The sequence below is a fragment of the Oncorhynchus mykiss genome, chromosome 5 (assembly GCF_057628025.1).
Source record: "Oncorhynchus mykiss isolate SJ-2025 chromosome 5, ASM5762802v1, whole genome shotgun sequence".
NCBI lineage: Eukaryota > Metazoa > Chordata > Actinopteri > Salmoniformes > Salmonidae > Oncorhynchus > Oncorhynchus mykiss.
The window spans coordinates 61,903,643-61,926,085 of record NC_143026.1 but is presented as its reverse complement, the minus strand read 5'-3'; the positions used below and the strand labels follow the sequence as shown (position 1 = coordinate 61,926,085).

General features: G+C 41.4%; 3 protein-coding genes across 11 annotated transcripts; 1 reads left to right on the top strand and 2 right to left on the bottom strand.

Moving 5' to 3' along the window:
* Positions 1-5,953: 5,953 nt before the first annotated feature.
* LOC110524210 (hematopoietic SH2 domain containing) lies at positions 5,954-9,434 on the bottom strand. 8 transcript variants are annotated; one of them, XM_021603655.3, is made up of 7 exons: positions 9,122-9,434; positions 8,556-8,613; positions 8,241-8,380; positions 7,990-8,079; positions 7,600-7,765; positions 7,085-7,378; positions 5,954-6,836 (listed from the first exon to the last, which is right to left on the bottom strand). In XM_021603655.3, the coding sequence occupies exons 3-7, from the start codon at positions 8,360-8,362 to the stop codon at positions 6,282-6,284; spliced, it is 1,227 nt and encodes a 408-aa protein (XP_021459330.1). In that variant the 5' UTR covers positions 8,363-8,380; positions 8,556-8,613; positions 9,122-9,434; the 3' UTR covers positions 5,954-6,281. The 8 variants fall into 8 exon arrangements, with proteins under 8 accessions (XP_021459330.1, XP_021459328.1, XP_090091578.1 ...); XM_021603653.3 differs by having other exon boundaries at positions 9,072-9,181; XM_090235452.1 differs by having other exon boundaries at positions 5,954-6,832; positions 9,072-9,181.
* Positions 9,435-9,544: 110 nt separating this feature from the next.
* On the bottom strand, positions 9,545-17,970 carry LOC110524213 (ras-related protein Rab-8A). Its single transcript, XM_021603659.3, has 8 exons — positions 17,800-17,970; positions 15,691-15,751; positions 15,479-15,539; positions 15,030-15,107; positions 14,823-14,912; positions 14,511-14,576; positions 12,782-12,832; positions 9,545-12,692 (listed from the first exon to the last, which is right to left on the bottom strand). The coding sequence occupies exons 1-8, from the start codon at positions 17,921-17,923 to the stop codon at positions 12,603-12,605; spliced, it is 621 nt and encodes a 206-aa protein (XP_021459334.1). The 5' UTR covers positions 17,924-17,970; the 3' UTR covers positions 9,545-12,602.
* A 93-nt stretch (positions 17,971-18,063) lies between these two features.
* On the top strand, positions 18,064-21,760 carry LOC110524214 (small ribosomal subunit protein eS27-like). Of its 2 annotated transcripts, XM_021603661.3 has the most exons (4): positions 18,064-18,327; positions 19,007-19,115; positions 21,016-21,126; positions 21,251-21,760. In XM_021603661.3, the coding sequence occupies exons 1-4, from the start codon at positions 18,322-18,324 to the stop codon at positions 21,277-21,279; spliced, it is 255 nt and encodes an 84-aa protein (XP_021459336.1). In that variant the 5' UTR covers positions 18,064-18,321; the 3' UTR covers positions 21,280-21,760. The 2 variants fall into 2 exon arrangements, with proteins under 2 accessions (XP_021459336.1, XP_021459335.2); XM_021603660.3 differs by lacking the exon at positions 21,251-21,760 and having other exon boundaries at positions 18,145-18,327; positions 21,016-21,191.
* The last annotated feature ends 683 nt before the right edge of the window (positions 21,761-22,443 follow it).

Sequence of the window (22,443 nt, the reverse complement as noted above, 5' to 3'; positions counted from 1 at the left end):
TGGGAACCATACCAGGCCAAACACCTAGAAATATAACACACAGAACAAAACATAGAAAGCCCACCCCAACTCACGCCCTGACCAAACTAAAATAGAGACATAAAAAAGGAACTAAGGTCAGGATGTGACAGGATACTTGTCCATATGATTAAGCATGTATTTAATGTAGCAAAAATTACATTAACTAATTTCCGACCAAATGAGCAGTTACTGCCTTTTTGCTTGTTAGGGCAGTATATTATAATGCCACGATTCAGAAAAATCAGGAATAATGATGAGTGAGAAGGTTACAGAGGCTACAACAAAACATGCTAACCTCCATCACCATTACCAATAACAGGGGAGATTAGCATTTTTGTGGGGGGTATGATCTTTGTGTAACTTTCTCACTTTTTATCTTTCACAATTTATTCATGACTATCCATAATAATGGTATCATCCACATTAACGTCGACGTGTTCAGAAACATCCTTTCCTTATTTCCTTTCCTATCTCCCATAAAAAAAGATGACAGTCCGCACTTTTCTTAATCTAACAGTCTCTTTGCTCTTGTCCATCTCTAGCCCACCAGATTCCTCAAGACCTTGCAAGACCCAGACCCCAGCAGACACCACCACAAGAAAACCCAAGGATTCATCAGACGCACAAGGGAGAGATGGGCCCATCCTACGCCGAGGATGGACACATATTCCCTGTCTCTCCTTCTTATCTAGGTGGGCAACGATACCTCACTCGCTCATGTTTCAGTGTCAGCTGGTGGAGGGAGAGATGGGGAGGATGTGTCCATCCGTTGCATAGGAAAGATACATCTTCCCAATCTCTCCTCCTGGTGGGCAGCAATATACTTCACTCTAGTCCACCTCGTTGTGTTATAGTGAAATGCCCCTCAGCGTTAATTCAGGAAATGCTCATCAAGCATGGAACAGAAAAGAATCATCATACACCTCATAGTGGAACGCTGCAGAATATGTGATCAAAGAAGGCCTTTTGCCGTCTAAGGATCAACAAGGTCTCCAGAGCCTGGAAACTGAACTTCAGGGGGCCGACTTCAAACTGAAACTGGTGAGTTTCATTCCACTTTGTATGTCATGCTCTTTTTGAGAGATTCAATTTTACAGCATTCCATTTACCTGTTACAACTACATTTCACATATTTCCAACCAGTTGTGCTCTTGTTCTGCTGCTGTCCGGAAGAATCCCAAAACATCTAAAGTACAGTGGAGTCAGTCATGAAGAGGTGGTTGCAGCTGGCAGCAGACCGGGAAGGAGGAAGGAGGAGACGAGCAAGGGGTGTGGAGGCACCTGTGCCATGATGGACTTGGGTAGAGGGGTGTATTTGAGGGTGGAGAATGGTATGGAGTGAGGGATGGTATGTCCTAGCTGGAGAGATTGGGAGGATGTGTCCATCTGACACCGAAAAGCGACACCTTCCCTGTCCCCTTCTCCTGTGGGGCAGCCATGCCTCACTCACTCATGCTTCAGTACCAGCTGGGGAAGAGAGATGTGGAGGATGTGTTCATCCGAAGCTGAGGATAGACACATCTTCCTTGTCTCTCCTTCCAGCAGCTCTGAAAATATATACCAACCTTATCAAATTCAGGTAGAATTCTCAGGTTTTGACCTCCTGTTGAAGTGTTTGTCATTTGAGTATGACTATCCCTTTAATTACTTTTTCCCCTTCCTACTTACACTGGGCTCACAAATAGTTAATACAACACAATAGTGCAAAAAATCCAAATAAAATACAGAAAACAATTAACCCTATCAACACCAGTGGGCTTCACATGGGAAGGGGAAACAGTAATTAACCCTTTAGACCCCAATAGAATTCTAGAATGCTGCTGTAGAATGCTGCTTTATTAAAATGGTGCCGGGAGGGGATTGCCGCGGTTCTCACGGCTCCTGACAAATTTTGATATTTTGTGTGTTTTTAACTTTTTTTGCCATCGTTTCCTATGACCGAAAATAGCTTTTGGACATCAGAACAGCGATTTCTCACCTCGATCTGGACAAGGATGTTTTCTTTAATGAGTCGTACAGAAAGGATATAATGTTCTTCCCGGACCAGGCCCAAAACCCTGTCATTCGTAAGAAGAGGAGGTGCCGCTCCAGGGGTCGACAAGCCGGATGCCTGGCGAGACTGCATCGGCGAATGGATAATCCGCCTCTACCCCCCGTTCCACTGGTGAACGTGAAATCACTGGAGAATAAACTGGATGAACTTCGTTCGAGACTATCCTATCAACGGGATATTAAAAACTGTAATGTCCTATATTTCTCTGAGTCCTGGCTGAACAAGGACATGGATAATATACAGTTAGCTGGGTTTTTCGTGCATCAACAAGACAGAGCAGCAGCCTCCTGTAAGATTGGGGGGTGATCTATTTTTCTTTATCAACAACAGTTGGTGTGCTCTAATATTAAGGAAGTCTCAAGGTTTTGCTCGCCTGTTAGTACTTCATGATAAACTGTAAACCACACTATTTACCAAGAGAGTTTTCATCTATCTTCTTCATAGCTGTCTATTTACCACCACATACCGATGCTGGTACTAAGGCTGCACTCAGCGAGCTGTAGAAGGTCATAAGTAAACAAGAAAATCCTCCTCTTAGTGGCCGGGCACTTTAATGCAGGAAAACTAAAATCCGTTTTACCTCATTTCTACCAGTATGTCAAAAAACTCTAGACCACCTTTACTCCACACACAGAGATGCGCACAAAGCTCTTTTGCACTCCACCCACAAGAGCCATAGTGAGGTCAGACACTGATGTTGGGTGATTAGTCCTGGCTCGCAGTTTACATTCCAATTCATCCCAAATGTGTTCGATGGGGTTGAGGTCAGGGCTCTGTGCAGGCCAGTCAAGTTCTTCCACACCGATCTCGACAAACCATTTCTGTATGGACCTCGCTTTGTGCACAGGGGCATTGTCAGGCTGAAACAGGTAAGGGCCTTCCCCTAACTGTTGCCACAATGTTGGAAGCACAGAATCATCTAGAATGTCATTGTATGCTGTAGTGTTAAGATTTCCTAGCACAAACCATGAAAAACAGCCCCAAACTTTACACTTGGCACTATGCATTGGGGCAGATAGCGTTCTCCTGGCATCTGCCAAACCCAGATTCATCCATCGGACTGCAATATGGTGAAGCGTGAAATATTACTCCAAAGAATGCGTTTCCACTGCTCCAGAGTCCAATGGCAGCGAGCTTTACACCACTCCAGCCGATGCTGGAGTGGTGCATAGCATTGCACATGGTGATCTTAGGCTTGTGTCGGCTGCTCGGCCATGGAAACCCATTTCATGAAACTCCACACGAACAGTTATTGTGCTGAATTACTTCGAGGCAGTTTGGAACTCGGAAGTGAGTGTTTCAGCCGAGGACAGAAGATTTGTACTGTGCATGATGGTTAGCACAAAGACACACAAACCCCTTACTAACGTTGATAGCATGTAGAAAAAGCCTATGATGAATGTTACAGTAGATGCATTAATAACAGATTAATAATGAATTAATAATACCTTCATTCATAGTAGATTAATAGAAAAACGTTAGAAAGAGTTAACTCTTATTTTGAAGGGACAGGAAGTGTTGGCTGTGCATTTGGCCAATGACAGACATTCCACATGCAACCCCACCCATTGCAATTCAAAATATCAAGTTGTTTTTTATATGCATAAATCGAGATAACAAAAAACTAACCATTAAAAAAAAAAAGAGAGAAAAAAATGCATAAAAAGCAAATTGTTTTGTTCATGTTCTGAAAACGAGATGACAAAAATCAAGGCTCTCGTTTTGAAAAAAACCAACAGTTTTCACGTTGCTGTTTTACATCGGAAAACCATTGGCCACGATATACACGGAACCCCACCTCCCCTAACCCCGTTTGTCTGTACAATAATTTGGAAGGGGTGCTTTCAGGACCACTGCAAGCCAGATTCTTGAATACAATTACATTTTCATTTGCTCAACCTGTTGTCTAGGTGATTAGTCATTATGCAGATGGAATTTGTGACAAAATGTACACAGGAAATAATTATTAAACATACTTTTTTAAAACGATGGTAGTGCTTTCAGCTTTCTATCACCTGCATGTGCAGACGACATACAGGGTATTCGGATAAGTTTTCAGACCCCTTGACTCCTTCCACATTTTGTTACGTTACAGCCTTATTCTAAAATTGATTAAATTGTTTTCCCCCCTCATCAATCTACACACAATACCCCATAATGACAAAGCAAAAACAGGTTTTTATACATTTTTGCACCTAATACATTGTTTTTAAATATCACATTTACATAAGTAATCAGACCCTTTACTCAGTACTTTGTTGAAGCACCTTTGGCAGCGATTACAGCCTTTACTCTTCTTGGGTATGACACTACAAGCTTAGCACGCCAGTATTTGCGGAGTTTCTCCCATTCTTCTCTGCAGATCCTCTCAAGCTCTGTGACGTTGAATGGGAACGTCACTGCACAGCTATTTTCAGGTCTCTCCAGAGATGTTAGATCGGGTTCTGTGCTCTGGGCTGGCTGTGTGCTTAGGGTCGTTGTCCTGTTGAAAGGTGAACCTTCGCCCCAGTATTCATGGGTTGCTCTGTACTTTCTCCGTTCATCTTTCCCTTAATCCTGACAAGTCTCCCATTCTCTGCCGCTGAAAAACATCCCCACAGCATGATGCTGCCATCATCAGACTTCACCGTAGGGATGGTGCCTGGTTTCCTCGAGACCTGACGCTTGGCATTCAGGCCAAAAAGTTCAATCTTGGTTTCATCAGACCAGAGAATCTTGTGTCTGGTGCCTTTTGGCAAATTCCAAGCAGGCTGTCATGTGCCTTTTCCTGAGGAGTGGCTTCCGTCTGGCCACTCTATCATAAAGGCCTGATTGGTGGAGTGCTGCAGAGATGGTTGTCTTTCTGGAAGGTTCTCCCATCTCCACAGAGGAACTCTGGAGTTCTGTCAGAATGACAATTAGGTTCTTGGTCACCTCCCTGACAAACGCTGTTCTTTCACGATTGCTCAGTTTGGCCAGGCGGCCAGCACTAGGAAGAGTGCCAAGCATCAAATCTGAAGGAACCCAGGCACCGCTCATCACCTCACCAATACCATCCCTACGGTGAAGCATGGTGGTGGCAACATCATGCTGTGGGGATGTTTTTCAGCTGCAGGGACTGATGAACGGAGCAAAATACAGAGAGATCCTTGATGAAAACCTGCTCCGCAGCACATCAGACTGGGCGAAGGATCCCTTCCAACAGGACAATGACCCTAAGCACACAGCAAAGACAACACAGGAGTGGCTTCAGGACAAGTCTCAATGTCCTTGAGTAGCCCAGCCAGAATCCGGACTTGAACCCGATTGAACATCTCTGGAGAGACCTGAAAATAGCTGTGCAGCGACACTCCCCATCCAACCTGACAGAGCTTGAGAGGATCTGCAGAGAAGAATGGAAGAAACTCCCTAAATGCAGGTGAGCCAAGCTTGTAGCGTCATACCCAATTAGACTCGAGGCTGTAAACGCTGCCAAAAGGTGCATGAACAAAGTACAGAGTAAAGGGTCTAAATACTTACAGTATGTAAATGTGATAGTTTTTCGTTTTTAATACATTTGCAAAAATGTCTAAAAACCTGTTTTTGCTTTGTCATTATGGAATATTGTGTGTATATTGAGGAAAAACAATTTAATCAATTTTAGAATAAGGCTGAAACGTAACAAAATGTGGAAGAAGTGAAGGTGTCTGAATACTTTCCGAATGCACCCGAATGCCCACGTTGTCACTTGATTCTCCCGATTGACTCACTCACATTCATCTGGTCAAACCAGTTAGACCAGCACCTATCTCTGAGAGCACACTTCCCTATTACATTGTTGATAACAGATCAGCATTTGACTGCCATCTCTTGCAGAAACAAAGTTGTATCACATAACTGGATGGACAATTGAAACAGGTATTTGCCATGGTTGTATTTTAATGAAAATAATACATAGATGTCTAACATAATTCCTCACATCAAATTAAATAAAACAAAAGTATTTTCACATTTGATATGAAATAGTTGACCAATACATAGCACTGTAAAAAAACATTGGATATGGTCTAATCACTAACCAGAGCTGGTTGCAGACATAAATAGTTCTCAATGTTACATTGTAAAAGAGATTCTAGATATATCCAGTTAAACTAGAAAATCTTCAGACTAACTTTAACTCATCAGTGCCTTCTCAAAATGCATTTGTCCGTTTGGCCACCCAGCCATCCTGAGGGTAGAGAAGTGGACATTAGTATCCAGGGGCAAAAGGAGGAGGGTTCAGATACTCTGGCAGTAACCCACAGTCCGTGGGTCTAACAGCGGTGGCAGCAGTGATGGGTGGAAGGCCATTGTCAATCTCTCCTGGTAGCATCTGATACTCGTTATCAGCAGCTGTATCAATGTCCCTATCTCTAGCCTCCACGGCTGTGAGTTTCCCCTGGTCTTGCCCCTGCTCATCCTCCACACTAATCTCTGCATACATGTGCTCCTGAGAGGCACTTCTCTTCTTATGGAACTTCCTCCTGAAGTAGCTCAGGTTGCTGACCACGGACTTTACATCTTGATTCTTCTGTTGGTTGGAGTTTGGGTCCTGGTGGTGTGTGTTTGGTCGGGTCTGTGGTCTGCCTGTACCCACAGTCCTGGGTTCTGTGGGACCTTTAGATGTTGTGCTGCTCTGGTCCGTGTCCTTTCTCTGTGGTAGAGCAGGGCCTCTGGCAGGTAACTCAGGAGGTTGGTCCGGCTGGGCCGTGGTGACTACATGCATTTTCCTGGGCAATGGCACTGGTTTAGCAGTATGATCTACCTGGAATGAAAATAATACATTCCATATAAGAGTACAGTCTAACCTTAGTTTGCTTAACCTACAATGAAATATGTAGGTATTTAGTTTTTTTTAGACCCAGAGTTAGGAAACCTCAATATTATGTCAATGTAGGCCTACAACACATTTGCAATAGCATTATCTCACCATTCAAAGTATGAAAATAAAGATTTAGCCCTATCCCCCAACAAACACATACTGTAAACACTATGATAGTCCAGCGTCTTTACCATGCTTGGGGTTTGGAAGCTCAGTGTGTTTAACTCAGTCTCCAGGCAGGGGTAGAGTCTGGGAGAAGGGGTGTTTGGAGATACAGGTGGTTTGCTAGTGTTTGGAGGTGGGCCGGCAGGGTCACTCAATGTGCTGGGACGATGTGGGAGGGCAGGTGGAATGTCCTCAGCTACTTTCAGATGAGTACTACTGTGCATGTGTGGGGGGTTATTTGGCAACACACCATGATTAGGGTTCATGGCTGGTCTTTTGGGGAATAACAGTTCTGCGTAATCAGTCTTGTCCTTTGATACCTACAACAAGAAGTAGATGAAGGGGAAGAATGTTGAGTCAAACACACGTCAATTCACTAATGTATCCACAACAGTGTACAGAAATGCAGCACAGTGTACCGTACCCCTGTGTGTTTATGCTATATGAGACCAACTCATTTCAAGCCTATAGCGTACTGGTGTGTATACAAAATAAACAATACGGTCGTTTGTAGTTTACTGAATCAAGTATAGTTCCTCACCTGTCCACAAGCTACAGTCAGCAGCTCATTGAAAGGCATGATAGGCACCCTGCGGTGAAAGTTCACCAGGTCTTGCAGTGAGCTGTGATGCATGTCCTCTCCTACAATAATGTAGCGATTGTCCTTCAGCACATCGATCATGAAGTGCCTGCACCTATCAGTGGCACTAGATGTACAGGGAATTTATTTTGATAAGGAAATGCAGATGGACTTTGAACTACACCGTTGAATAGAACATGACGTTTCAGAGTGGGTAGTATGTGGCATTGACGTAGAATAGGATAAAAGCTATAGAAACAGAACACTTATTGTCATCAGCTGAACAAACAACCAATCTAATGATGCCTCACCTGGAGTTGTCTATCTCATGTACAAAGCACAGAGGCTTACCGATAGGAGAGTGTGTATCCTATCCTGCTTTCACTGACACGGATCAGGAAGTAGCCTGTGGGATTGGACAGGAGCATTTCCTCAGCAACCCTGCGGTGAATAAACACTACGACGTTAGAACAAACTTAGTGCCCTACTGTAAGACAATAACAGTCAAAGCATACAGTATATCCTTCACCACAAGCCACACATTGGTCTCATCTATGTTGTTTATCAGGGAAAAGAAACAGACACACAATTTGAGAACTTACTTCCTGGAAATAATGCCATGGAACCATTCTGGAACTACCCCATTCCTGATGACACAGTCCAGTTGGAACTCAGTGAACCAGGAATGGGCGTCATGTCTTCCCTGAGTCTGTGTTCCATCCATACCCCCCCCAGTTGTGTCCTGGTAACATACAGTAAAGAATGATGTCAGGAAGCACCCCTCATTCTCTAATGTTATTCCATTGCCAGTTTGACATGTCAACAATTATTTTTTTAAAGGACAGTGAACACATTTGGTATAAATGACAGATTTAATGTCCAGTTATAAACTGTAAGAAGGTAAAATATATAATCACCCTAATTTCAAAGAGCACTTCGCTATTGCTCTGATTGTTCCTCTATAATTTGCAGTTTCTGAATTCAAAGAGGAAGACCATTCAGCTGGCTGGTTGATACACTTATTTACATTAGGGCAACAAAGACATCTATGCTGCCAAATATTTAGTAGCACTAATAAACCTTGGATTAGTATTACGTATATATTCAACTACATTTAAACTGAGACGGTTAACAAAGTGAAATAGCTTCACATACATGATACATTGTTGGCCTCAATGGAAATCTTTATTTTTTTTACTCTGCTCTTAATATTCAAATATTATTTAGACAAGTGGGTAAAACCAGATACAAAAAATGCATCCAAATGAGTACAATACTAAAACTATAGTAATACCCGAGTAATTAGGCCTACTAACTATACATCTGCATACCACATTGTCTAACAAAACAAATACTCTTCTTTGAAAATGTACATAATAAGAAAAGTTGTCCAATCCCACAAATAAAACGAACATTACATTTTGTCTACGCACCTGTTGTGGCCAGTTACAATTTTAGTCGCCTTTTCAATAAAGCAATTTACCTCATGAGGAGCAACTCGAAACTGAAGCTTTGCTCTGTTCACACACCTTTACAAGTTAGCTCCTGTGAGGGAAAAGGGTGGAGATATTTTTCCCAAGCGTGAATCTGGTAGGTCTATCGTCGTAAAATAGCCTTGCCTAGCCTCAATACCAATTACAGCTTTAGCAAGCTAATTTAAACATTTCATTTTAATTCTATAGGAGTAGTCCTCTTCAATATATACGATTGATAAGATATACAGCACAGGTGCAATCGAAAGTAAGAAAAATAAAAACGACAGTTTCGTTGTGGTCGATCTTGGGATATAAATATCTGACATTTCTGCATGGCTAACGTTTCCCTTAATATTATAGAAAGGAATTAATTGGGACAACAATTGATGGTAGCCTAATAAGTTGTAAGTAAATTGAGAAACTGCAGCAAGTTTTAAAATAATCATTTTAATAAATCATCAAAAGTACACATCTACAAAAGGTGTAGATCAATTCAGTAATATGTATGAAAGTACAGTACAATAATTTTTAGATCTTTCTTATTTACAATTGTTTTCTAAATGCCATTTCCCCCCCATTTTCCATAGGTATCTATGAAATCCAAATTGTCTTGAACATGGAATGCTGGACTGATTTATGAACTGAAAAATATGTACAAATAGTGCCACCAAAAGGAAACGAAACCGTCATAATCGCTATTCTGAATAAACATTTGCCAGACCTATACAAGGTCCTGAACATACACAGCGGTTCAGCAAACTGACTGTGCCACTCGTGATGTTCTACACAAGAGAGGACATAAAAATCTCATCTGCAAAATCAGGGGGAAGTCGTTTCCTTTTGCTGTGATTTAATATGTGCTCAATTTCCTAGAAATGTTTGTGTTGACAAATGGAATGCAAGTTCCACATTAAGACGGATTGAATGGGAATGATGGGAGTGACAAAGTATAAAGATAACAGAAAGCAATGCAATAATGATCCTTTGCACATGTCTAATATCAAAGAAAAGCTCTTCAAGTCAAATGTGCAAACCCTCAAGAGGACCTACAGCCTCATGATGCATAGTTGCAAAGACCATGATATCAAGTATTAGGTGAAAATAAGACACGCTGTCATGGACAGTGGCAAATTCAGAGGGAAGGGCAAGCAAGGAAGGAGAACGAAACCGAAACGCAAACTCCAATAAGCAAAGCTACTGTCCTCCAGGCATCCATTTAACATTGTCACCCTATAACGGACTACAAATCACTGAGACTATGATTAAGTCTTGAGGATAGGGACTGGAATAATATTTCAAATCTGGCAAGGGTTTCTACAAGGACACTTTCATATTTGGATGTTGTTTCACTGAAAATACTGACTACATGTCTCTTGACTCGTTGCTTGTGACATTTTAGTCCATTGCCATGTCACTAAATTGCCCCCTAGTGCTTAGATAAAGTACTGATGCCAATGCATTCAATGTAAAACTGCAACATTAAATCAAACCCAAAACACCCAGAATTAGATTGTCTTAATACTGGCACATTAATAGTAATTATCAACACCAAAATGTGGGTCTCTTCAGTTTCAAAGCAGCAAGTATTAGGAAAACATATAGCTACTATCCTCGACTAAAAATAAGCTGCAGGAGTGGTTCTCTAGTGAAATGGACTGTCATTGCATATTGTATTTCAAATATTCTCAATACAGTAGGTTGACATTACTCAATTGAGTTCTTATAATCATAACATGTACTTTAGTTGGAATGGACTATAGGCCTACAAAACAACTACAAGGCAGACCATTGTCACTCATTTTCTGCCACAAATACTGACAACAGCAGCATTAAAACAGGCTTAGAAAGTCACAAAGGCCACACAAAACTAAACCCGAATGGTATTACAGTATCACAATTTAACAACCAGTAAACAAATAAGGAATAGGTTGAGGTTGGCATTTGAAAAGGTTGCCTAAGACATGACTAATAATTATAATCCATGACAAAGTGATTACCACCCAAAAGATTCTCTTTGTTTCAGTGGTCTCCACATCACACACAATATTCATAATTGGGGCAAAGAAAACATTTTGTGGAGTGGTTTAATATTAAAACACATTTCGAATGCCAAAACCAAAGTTGTGGGCAATTTATGCAACTCAATTGTTAGGAAATGAATTGTGCTCCAACTAGACTGATGTTACTGTGGAACAGATTTCAACTGACAGCCACTGGAAGTTCCGGAATGTGATAGCTTGTATAGGAATATGTCAGTATTCTTTAGAACTAACAGAATAAGACATGCTTTTGCAAATGTTAAGCAGTGAAGCCAATTTCATTACTAAAGTGCAATCAAAATGTGCAGATATCGGCACAGAATTGTTTTACCACTCAATATGGTTGATAAACCTTACGCAGGAAACAAATTGGAACTGCATAACGATAGAGTACATGTAAAATGATGAACACAGGTCTTTTTATTTTATTTTTTAGGTATGTCTAAGATGGAATGTCCACTATTGAAGAAAAAAAAAAAAGAATCATGATTAGGCAGCCAGTACGTTGCAATACATTTTAGTGAACTGTTAACAGAAATATATACATATTGGAGCAGATCGGCAATGTACATGAGGACGCGCAACTGCAACGCGTTTTGACTTCTCTACAGACAGCGTCAAAATGCGTTGCAGTTGTGCGTCCTCAAGTACAATGCCGATCTGCTCCAATATGTATATTTTCTGTTAACAGTTCACTAAAGTTTATTACAACATCTTATTTCTTGGATTGCCTGCCATTTAGGGGCCTACCTTCCCACTGTCCTCACCTCACACGTCTTCACTATTAACATGGTAAGACTTCAGAATTTTTCTAGGTATTATCTTAAGAAAATAAGTGTCTTTCTTGGATGGTAAATGAGTAATGTCAAGGTAGAATAGAGAGAATCACTATCATTTGAGAAAGGATAAAACAGGGACGCATAGATCTCCATAGTAGTAGCTAGATGACACAGAAGGCAACTCTCTGACAGAAGACGTCAGATGTATATATGATGGTTAACTAGTCTTAACATGGAAATAAGCCACTGCTTTTAAGGATAAGGTTAATTCATGTTGAGAAGGAAAAAAAAAAAACTCACTAAGGATCAACTTTGGCAGCAGTGCAACCACATAGCAACATGAAGTATCTGTAACAATACCAGTTGCATAAGACAAAGAGAGGAGAGGGGGAGCAGAAGCCTAAGTGTAATTATGAGAAACGATATAAGAGCATGAGGAGTGCCCGGTATAGAGATCTCCATCCAACAACCCTGATTGATCCACCTGACCAATGAATACATCCGTTTTTAAACTGGGGGACACATGGTGAATCAGAAAAAAAGCTCAAAACCCAAAGAGGCCTGGGATATGGGTAATGAGAAAGGGATGAGAACAGGGCGAAAGAGAGGAGAGCTCTGAGCAAGCTCAGTCCAGTTCTGTCCAGCTGTAGACAATGAGAAGGCCGTGGTCCTCACAGGAGGGCACAGCGGAAGAAACTGCTCTTCTTGGGCTGCTCTGTGATCTTCACCCCCTGACTGCTGCCCTGAGGACTGTTGCCCTCCTGGAACACACATACACTCAATGTAAGTCAGAGGGAACACACATTATAGCCCATTGAAATAGATGTGCACATACTACACACACACTTACCAGTTTCTTGTCCATTTTCGCCTTGATGTCTCTGGCAAGGGTCATAAATGCCTGAAAATGTCAGGGGGGAAAAAAACAGGGCAAATAGAGATCAAATCAAAAGAGACAAAACAATGTGCATTGTCTTTCACTAATGTCACAACTTTACTGTACTCCCATTGTTTTTAGAACTGCTTGGAATGAGTCAACTCTGTAGGCTCGGCCCTAAACGGTGTGCTCGCTGTCACCTGGGGCTGCACGGCAAATGAAGCTGTCTATATGGATGTATGCATCTCTGTGGTAACTTGTATTTGTACAGGGTGAACTTTAAATGACTATAGATGAATCTGAGTTTGTCTTCAGGAATTCTGTCTTATTTGCATTTGTCTCACCCCTCACACAAGCCTTTAGATGCTGTGACACCCTTTGGGTGATCAGGTTACTGTAAACTTTGTATCATATGATTGGTCAATGGTGGTTGGTTTTACACCTTCAGATGTTTGAAATTAAGTTCTGTTCTCCCTCTTATCTTGCATGCAGTCCATTGGATAATGGTTGTATGATATTTCCTCAGACAATGGCCTAGTAGGCATCTCTTCGTTCATGCTTGGTCTTGTAAGTTAACCTTAATATTATGACTTGTGTGTGAATTAGAGGTCTTCACGGATCCACTTGTACCCGAATACCCAAGACCCAAACCGGGACTCGAGCGGGTCTGGATCCAGAATTCTAAATAAAGTCACGGGTCTGATCGTCACGGATATGTGTAAGGGCTGGTACAGATCCGAACGCAACTGCTGCAGTAGAGAGAGAGCAACATTTTAATAATTTATGCTGCTACTCTTGCTTTTCACGAGAGTGGAGCATGGCACGTGTAGCTTGTTTTTGGCCTATCATAAGCCATCAAAGCAGCAATACGCTACAGTCATAGAGCCTCTGTGTATGTCTAAAGTTAGGAGACATCTACTCAATGGAAGATGTAATTAAAATGATGTAATTAAATGTTAAAGTAGGATAGGCTACAATGACCAAGAGCAAACAGCTAGGCTGCTACTTAATATTCTGAATGGAGTTGTTATTTCTAACTGTAGGATGAGAAACTGCAATTAGCCTAGCTAGCGAGCTTAATTAGCTTCTCCCGGTTTGATGCAGTCAAGACAGGTACTACATAATGATGTGACGATAAATAAGTTAGCTACGGCAGCCATTAGTCTACTATGGTGCGAGTCGTCTTGGTTGGTTGCCATCTCTTCCTCCCGTGTCACTCGCTCACAGTTCGGCCCCTCCCCCACCTGCTAAAGCAGCACCTCTCTCTCCCTCGTACGCTTTAGCTCCAGTTAATAGAGTAGCTTGTAAAAATAATTCTGCTGTTTCCCTCACTCGGATCAGACCGGGTCTGGAGCCAACCAGGTCGATACGGAATGGGTCTAGTTGTCCTCGGGTTCGTTTGGAATGGGTCACAATATTTAAAAATATATATTTATTCATATCGGGTCTGGGTGGGAAAGCCCAGATCCATTTTGGACTTGGACCCGTGAAGACCTCTAATGTGAATCCATTCATTTAACAGAGTTATTAAATATTACTTGCTTTGATTCTCTTCTCATGACCATTCCTTGATCTTAGTCAGCTAAACACATAATTGCACATGGTTTTACTATAATGTTAAATCGAGTCAGGCATTTGGTTTAATAGACTTTGATCATATTAATTGCATAGTCTTATCAAATTTTACCCCACTGCAACTCACATTCTCCACGTTGATGTTGGCCTTTGCACTGGTCTCCATAAACTTAATACCGTACTCCAACGCTAACTGCCAACAGGAGATAAGAGGGACACACACAACATGTAGATTTCTTATTGTACTGTCCATGTTGCCTCGCAAAGCCACCTGATCCCGTGAGCTTACATGCAGCGTTTTAATGTAAGTTTGTGTGGATCAGGTGCCCTTGAGTGGCTACATGGACAGTATCACAATCAGAAATCAACATCTACTCTATAGACACTGAGTTATTTAGTTTATGATATACTTTTCATTAACTGGTCAGTGATCACCCACCTTTTCCCCTCTGTCTTTGGACACCTGTCGCTTGTCATTGACGTCACACTTGTTGCCCAGCACCATCTTCTCCACATCTGCAGAGGCATGCTAGACAGGAAGAGAGGATAAGTCATCCATAGCATTTATAGAGCAATGCAACGCCTTCAATTTCACTAACTTCTGTTCTCCTGCAGAGATGTAAATGTTACAATTTCTGACGACTACCTCCTCTATATTCCTTATCCAGTTCTTGATGTTTTCAAATGACTTCTCGTTGGTGATGTCAAAGACTAACATGATGCCCTGGGGAGGAAGAAAAAACAAACAACCAATTTAACAGAGCATGTCAGATATTAGCATCCTGTTAAACTTGAGAAACCTGTACACTTGGGAGGATAGCGAATTGTTATAAAGGGCCTAAACAGGATTCCAGGGTGATTGTACCCACCTCCCATGGATGATCTCAGGTATGTACTGCTTCATTTACAACTCTAAAAAGGGAGCGGCTCAAACTAGTTTGGAAATATATTAGTTGATGCACTGATCGCCATGAACGTCTCTGAATATGATTTTTAAAAAATAATTAAATTCAAACTAAGTTCTTAGCTAGCTAGGCATATGCTTAGTACATTTCTGACATTGTGAGAGTGACATAGTGAAGCAAGGCAACTGACCATGGCTCCTCTGTAATATGCCGTTGTGATTGTTCGAAACCGCTCCTGGCCAGCTGTGTCCCTGGTAAGAGAACAACACAATGAGAGCCTTTCATTCCTATCCCTGAATCAACCCACTTGTTGAATTATAGGCCAATTGTGAGCATTCCCAAGGTGCTCTTTCTAATACATAATTTAAGACACTGTGTGAAGAAGTCAAAGGGCTGTCTTACCATATCTGTAGCTTGATCTTCTTCCCGTCTAGTTCTATTGTTCTAATTTTGAAATCAATACCTAAAAAGGCAAAGAGGATTAGCCAGAGTGAGACAATTCTTGCATTTCTACCCACCTAAAATAGATGTACATTTCACTGTCATCTCGGAGTTGCAAATGACAAAGGATTTTTGAAACAACCATTTGACGTTGATGTACAGCACTGTTTATGCACAGGTGGCAAAAGCAGACTGCATTCAACATTTGCTCGGAAGCTAGCAAGTACTTATTTGCATGACACCAAGTCCAGAGTGACTGGGTTCTGGCTAGGGAGGCCCATTTTTTTAGATGATGTTGCAAGCCACACACAGGAAGTCAACGATTTCAATGTAAATTGCTGCAAAACTTAAGGGGAGACCTCACCTCCGAGCTAACCTTTCTGTAATGCAACTCTCAGCTAAAATTGGACTGCTTGCTGTGTATGAACATCACTGCTAGATTAGCTAGCTAGAATACACAATATGACCAAAAGTATGTGGACACATGCTCATCAGGTTTACCCAATAAATTACTGGGAGTTTATACATGTAGTGTGCGACTCTGTTTTTATAGACACCTGCTCGTCAAACATCTCATTCTAAAATCATGGGCATTAATATGGAGTTGGTTCCCCCATTGCTGCTATAACAGCCTCCACTCGTCTGGGAAGGCTTTCCACTAGATGTTGGAACATTGCTGCGTGGACTTGCTTCCATTCAGCCACAAGGGCATTAGTGAGGCTGGGGACTGATGTTGGGGTGATTAGGCCTGGCTCGCAGTCGAAGTTTGAATTCATCCCAAAGGTGTTTGATGGGGTTAAGGTCAGGGCTCTGTGCAGGCCAGTCAAGTTCTTCCACACCGATCAACAAACCATCTGTTTGTGCACAGGGGCATTGTCATGCTAAAACAGTAAAGGGCCTACCTCAAACTGTTGCCACAAAGTTGGAAGCACATAATGGTCTACAATGTCCTTGTATGCTGTAGCGTTACAATTTCCCTTCTCTGTAAATAAGGGGCCTAGCCCAAATCATAAAAAACATTATTCCTTCTCCACCTAACTTTACAATTGACACTATGCATTGGGGCAAGTAGTGTTCTCCTGGCATCCGCTAAACCCAGATGGTGTGATTGACCACTCCAGAGAACACTTTTCCACTGCTCCAGAGTTCAATTGGGGCGAGCTTTACACCACTCCAGCCGAAGCTTGGCATTGTGCATGGTGATCTTAGGCTTGTGTATGGCAGTTCGGCCATGATAAAAAAAAAAATTATGAAGCTCCCAAAGAACAGTTATTGTGTTGGCAGTTTGGAACTCAGTAGCAATAGTGAGCGTTGCAACCAAGGACAGACGATTTTTAAGCACTGAGCTTGTGTGGCCTACTACTTCATAGCTGAGCCGTTGTTGCTCCTAGATGTTTCCCCACAATAACAGCACATAGTTGAACGGGGTAGCTCTAGCAGGGCAGACATTTGACAAACTGACTTGTTGTTAAGGTGGCATCCTATGAAGGTGCCACGTTGAAAGTCACCGAGGTTTTCAGTAAGGTCATTCTACTGCCAATGTTTGTCTATGGAGATTGCAAGGCTGTGAGCTCGATTTTATACACCTGTCAGCAACGGGTGTGGCTGAAATAACGGAATCCACTCATTTGAACTAGTGTCCACATACTTTTGTGTGTGTGTGTGTGTGTGTGTGTGTGTGTGTGTGTGTATGTATATATATATATATATATATATATATGAGTGTAGTTACTTAGTCAGGGTAGTTTACTTGCTCACCTGACAGCTAACGTTAGCTAGATAGCTAAGGAGTCAGCTGGTGACGTCGCCAGCTAAAAAAATATCATGAACATTTCAATTTGAGGTATGCCGGGGATGCTGAAGTGCTGGTTTTATTGTCAAGCGAGCCCTGTAAACAAGCCGGTTGTTTCCTGGCTGGAGAACTAAATGCTAACCAAACAAGCTCTAGTTAGCTAGCGTTAGCATGACAGGATGGGCGCTCACCACCAATATTGCTAGTTGGGGTCGAGAGCTAGCTACCCCTCCTCCTGCATAACTTTTCGAACCACAAAACTTACGAAATGTACATACCTATTGTCGAGATAAACGTTGAGTTAAACGCATCTTCTGAAAATCTGAACAACACACAAGTCTTTCCGACGCCAGAATCGCCGATTAACAGTAATTTGAACAAGTAATCGTAAGTCTTCGCCATGTTATTAGCTATTGCGGAAATCCCGCCCGGCAGCTGTGTAAAGAGATATGGTTAGTTGAAAAAAATATTTGGATATGTCACTTCTTTTTCGATTTATACTGGACCAGTGATTGGACAAACAACATGTCACTCTTGACAGCAGTCGTGGCTCCGGAAGCGCGACTTCCCCACTGTCAATCAAAATAGAAAAGGCAGCTGATTGTGCGTTTGCAGTCAATGTCCCACCCATTAAGATGTGATCCCACCCATTATATGATCTCACCCTTTATACAGTTTTACAACTTCTCAGCTTCACATTCACGACAACAATATCAGTGTACAGTCTGAAAGCCGTGCGATAATCTTGTTATCAAAGTACAGTGCCAGTGAAATAACAATAACAATAACCAAGAGAAGCAATGTCGGTAAGTGTTTTTTCTTTGCTCATGTGAGAAGTAGCCACATATACCGTTATCGTGTTTACACCATTGGAATAGCCAGTCAAATACTGTAGGCCTAATTCTTTATTGTAGGCCTTGCTTTCATTGGTGTAAAGTACTTTAGTAAAAATATATACCCAAAAGTACTCGTTACATTTCGAATGCTCAGACAGGACAGCAATATGGTCCAATTCACGCACCTATCAATATAACGTTTTGGCATCCCTTCTGCCTCTTATCTGGTGGACTCACTAAACACATACTGTTTGTAAATTTTGTCTGAGTGTTGGAGTGTTACTGTCTGTCCGTAAGTAAAAAATCGTGCTGTTTGCTTAATATAAGGAATTTGATGTATAGAATGTTCATTGGACTTTTATTCAAGTATGACGATTGATTACTTTTTCACCACATGTCATAAACAAATTAAATAGTGGGGCTTGTCCCGGGAATGGGATACATGTCTGGGCATGCCTCAAAAATTGCTCTCTGAAGTTTTTGTATCAGACATGAGAGGGCGCCCTTGACTTATTTACATAAAAAACATAGTTATTTCAAATGTTATTATAACCCAACGATTTCCATTCTAATCTGGGTTTATATCTTTCTATGGATCTTAATGTATAAACTGTACAGTCATATATTTACACATTCATCCGTATTGCAGCTCGCTAAGGACCTAATGCACCCTACTTTGCTGGCTGAGAGGCAAAGACACAAGAAGAAGAGGTTGGTTCAGAGTCCCAACTCCTACTTCATGGATGTAAAATGCCCAGGTGAGTATTAAGGATGTACAACTTCCCAAGTTTGCGATTTACCATTAGGGCTGGGAATTGCCAGGGACCTCACAATATGATATTATCACAATACACATGTGCCGATATGATATGCATTGTAATTCTCACGATTCTGTATATGCGTTGCACTTCCATACTGATATTTTATTGCGATTTGATGGTCCAAATATTGCTCACTATATATCTGCTGCAGAGAGACCATGAGAAAATGATTTTTGATTAGTCATGGAAATAAATGTGTTGGAAACATGTTGTCTCACTATAGAAAGAAGACCGGGAACGAGCTATTGGATGAACAATACTGGAGTTTTTTGGCACAGAAAATGAAAAAGCACAACGCTTGCTCACCATAGCCTGTGTGCGCCTTGAGCCTTTACCTTTTCAATGAGGATCTAATTGTTTGATTGTACCTCGACTCTCATTGGTTGAGGGCCTGACACTTTTTTCCATTACCAATATTTATTCACAGACACTGTAGTAAACTATATTTAAGTGAATTTCCTTGGAGAGATTACTGCCAAGTGATTCTCTTCCGCCCATGTGTAGGCAGCCTACTCTATTTAATTGAGACCACACATACTGTAGGCACACTTGATCTTGCAAGCCCAACTAGGAGAGGAGAGGTAGGCCATTGAACTTGGAAGCAGTGAATTCTGAGTGTGTGAATAATGTGACAAAAGGTTGCTTTTAATACAGTAGGTAGGCCCAGGCTAATGCATACAAAGCAAAAAGACAATCGTTTCCAAATAATATGCGCAACCAAAAAAAACAATTTTCATCCCAAAATTGTCTGTCTGACTGGCCGCTCCTGCCCACAGCATGGAAAATTACGATGCACCACAATGATCTCTGTCAGGACACGCAGCCCTCTACTTGGAGTCAAAGTATGGATACTGTATGTCTTGCAAAATAATATAATGATATGTAACTATTTCCCCACCATCACTATTTACCATACTCCATTGATAAACTATGTGTATGTATGTATGTACGTATGTATGTACAGGGCGGCGGGCGGCCTAGTGGTTAGAGCGTTGGGCCAGTAACCGAAAGGTTGCTAGATAAAATCCCCGAGCTGATATGATAAAAATCTGTCGTTCTGCCCCTGTACAAGGCAGTTGACCCACTGTTCCTAGGCCGTCATTGTAAATAAGAATTTGTTCTTAACTGACTTGCCTGGTTAAATAAAAATAAAATAAATAAAAATGGTGTTCACATTATTATTCTAATAACATTATCTAAAATAATTGTAATTTACAACAAATAAATGAAGCATGAAAATAAAGCATTTACAAAGGCTTATTAAAGGGATATATTGGGATTTTGGCAATGAGGCCCTTTAGCTACTTCCCCAGAGTCAGATGAACTTGTGGATACCATTTTTATGTATCTTTTCTGAAGTTAAGCAGGGTTGGTCTTGGTCAGTCCCTGGATGGGAGACCAGATGCTGCTGGAAGTGGTGTTGGAGGGCCAGTAGGAGGCACTCTTTACTCTGGTCTAAAAAAAAATCCCAATGCCCCAGGGAAGTGATTGGGGACACTGCCCTGTGTAGGGTGCTGTCTTTCGGATGGGATGTTAAACAGGTGTCCTGACTCTCTGAGGTCATTAAAGATCCCATGGCACTTATTGTAAGAGTAGGGGTGTTAACACCGGTGTCCTGGCTAAAATGTCCAATCTGGCCCTCAAACCATTCACGGTCACCTAATAATCCCCAGTTTACAATTGGCTCATTCATCCCCCTCCTCTCCCCTGTAACTATTCTCCAGGTTGTTGCTGTAAATGAGAATGTGTTCTAAGTCAACTTACCTGGTAAAATAACAGATAAATAAAACATATATAAGGGAACAGAAAAACATATTTGTTTCCCCGTTTATTCCAGGCTGCTACAGGATCACCACAGTGTTCAGTCATGCCCAGAGAGTGGTGCCCTGTGGCGGCTGCTCCTTCGTCCTGTGCCAGCCCAGAGGGGGCAAATGTCGCCTCACTGAGGGTAAGATGTTGTACAATCACATTGCTCAAGAGCCTGAACTTATACAGTAGCATAGACGCACACTATATCAGTTTAGAGCTCTACTAATTATGAACTTCAACTCCTCTTTCTCGCCTCTGTCCAGGCTGCTCGTTCAGAAGAAAGCAACACTGAGGGAGGTTACAGTTGTGAGCTTTCAACTCTGATAGTCGTGGAAGGTGGACCATGAAGGATTCTGACTGTTCAGCCTTAATTTTAGCTTACATTATGTTGATTGGAATGGGTATGTTTAGCTGAGCTGATTGACAGTGTTTTGATCTTATTGTGATGTCTTTCATGCAAAATACAAGCAGATTAATGTTCAGCTACAATATTATGTCTTCTTTTCATATTGAATAGGAATAATATGATATAATATAAGTTGAAATAGTCTCCCTCTGTATGTGTATGAAATGTTTGTTTTTTTTAAATAATCAAATAAATATTCGCTTCAGCCAGGTGACTTTTTTTTTGTAAAAATGTATTAGATTGAAAGAGGGAAAGGTGAATGAAACATTTCAACACAGACTCAAGTCAAATGAGAAGCTTTTTTCACGGGCCAAGGATGAGAAGCCATGTTCACCTTCACAGACAACAATAAAAACATTTGAGGGTTCATCTTCTCTGGTATTTGTATTCTTTGGTTTCGAGAGTTCCCCTGCCGGAAAGTGGTGAAAAACTGGAGCAATACATCTTCTCAATAACTAACATTATTCTACTATATACAATAAGTATCCATGTTTTATTACCTTGATTGAGGCTCCAGTGGTGCTTATTTGGCATAACGTTTACTGCATATGCTACCACCACATTTAATACCAGGAATGTGATTTTACATCCAAGGCTCAGGCAGTCAAATGTAGAGCTGGGATAGTGGAAAGGAGGTGCTATAAAGCTGCATGTCAGCATATGGTGGCACTTTAAAACCATACAGATTATAGGTTAAGTCAGAGGATGGGATGATGTTCTTTAAAGGATTTGCATGAGGCTCTTTTCACATCAAAAAACATTTTGAGTTTGGCTTTGGCAAACCCTCCACCTGACTGTCGGTCATAGTATTTTACCACCACAAGTAGCACCACAGACATGTTCACCATACTTTCCTTGAGTCATCCTTTCGTCTCAACGACCATGTTAACACACGCAAGCACACCAAAGGTAGAATATTGGCTCATTCTGAAAAGGCACAGTCCAACCTGTGAATATGGTCACACACATTGTGAATGCATTAAATATGACCATGTCGATGGGTGCATGGACAGTAAAGCTGATTCCTGTAAACTGTTCACATAAGACCTC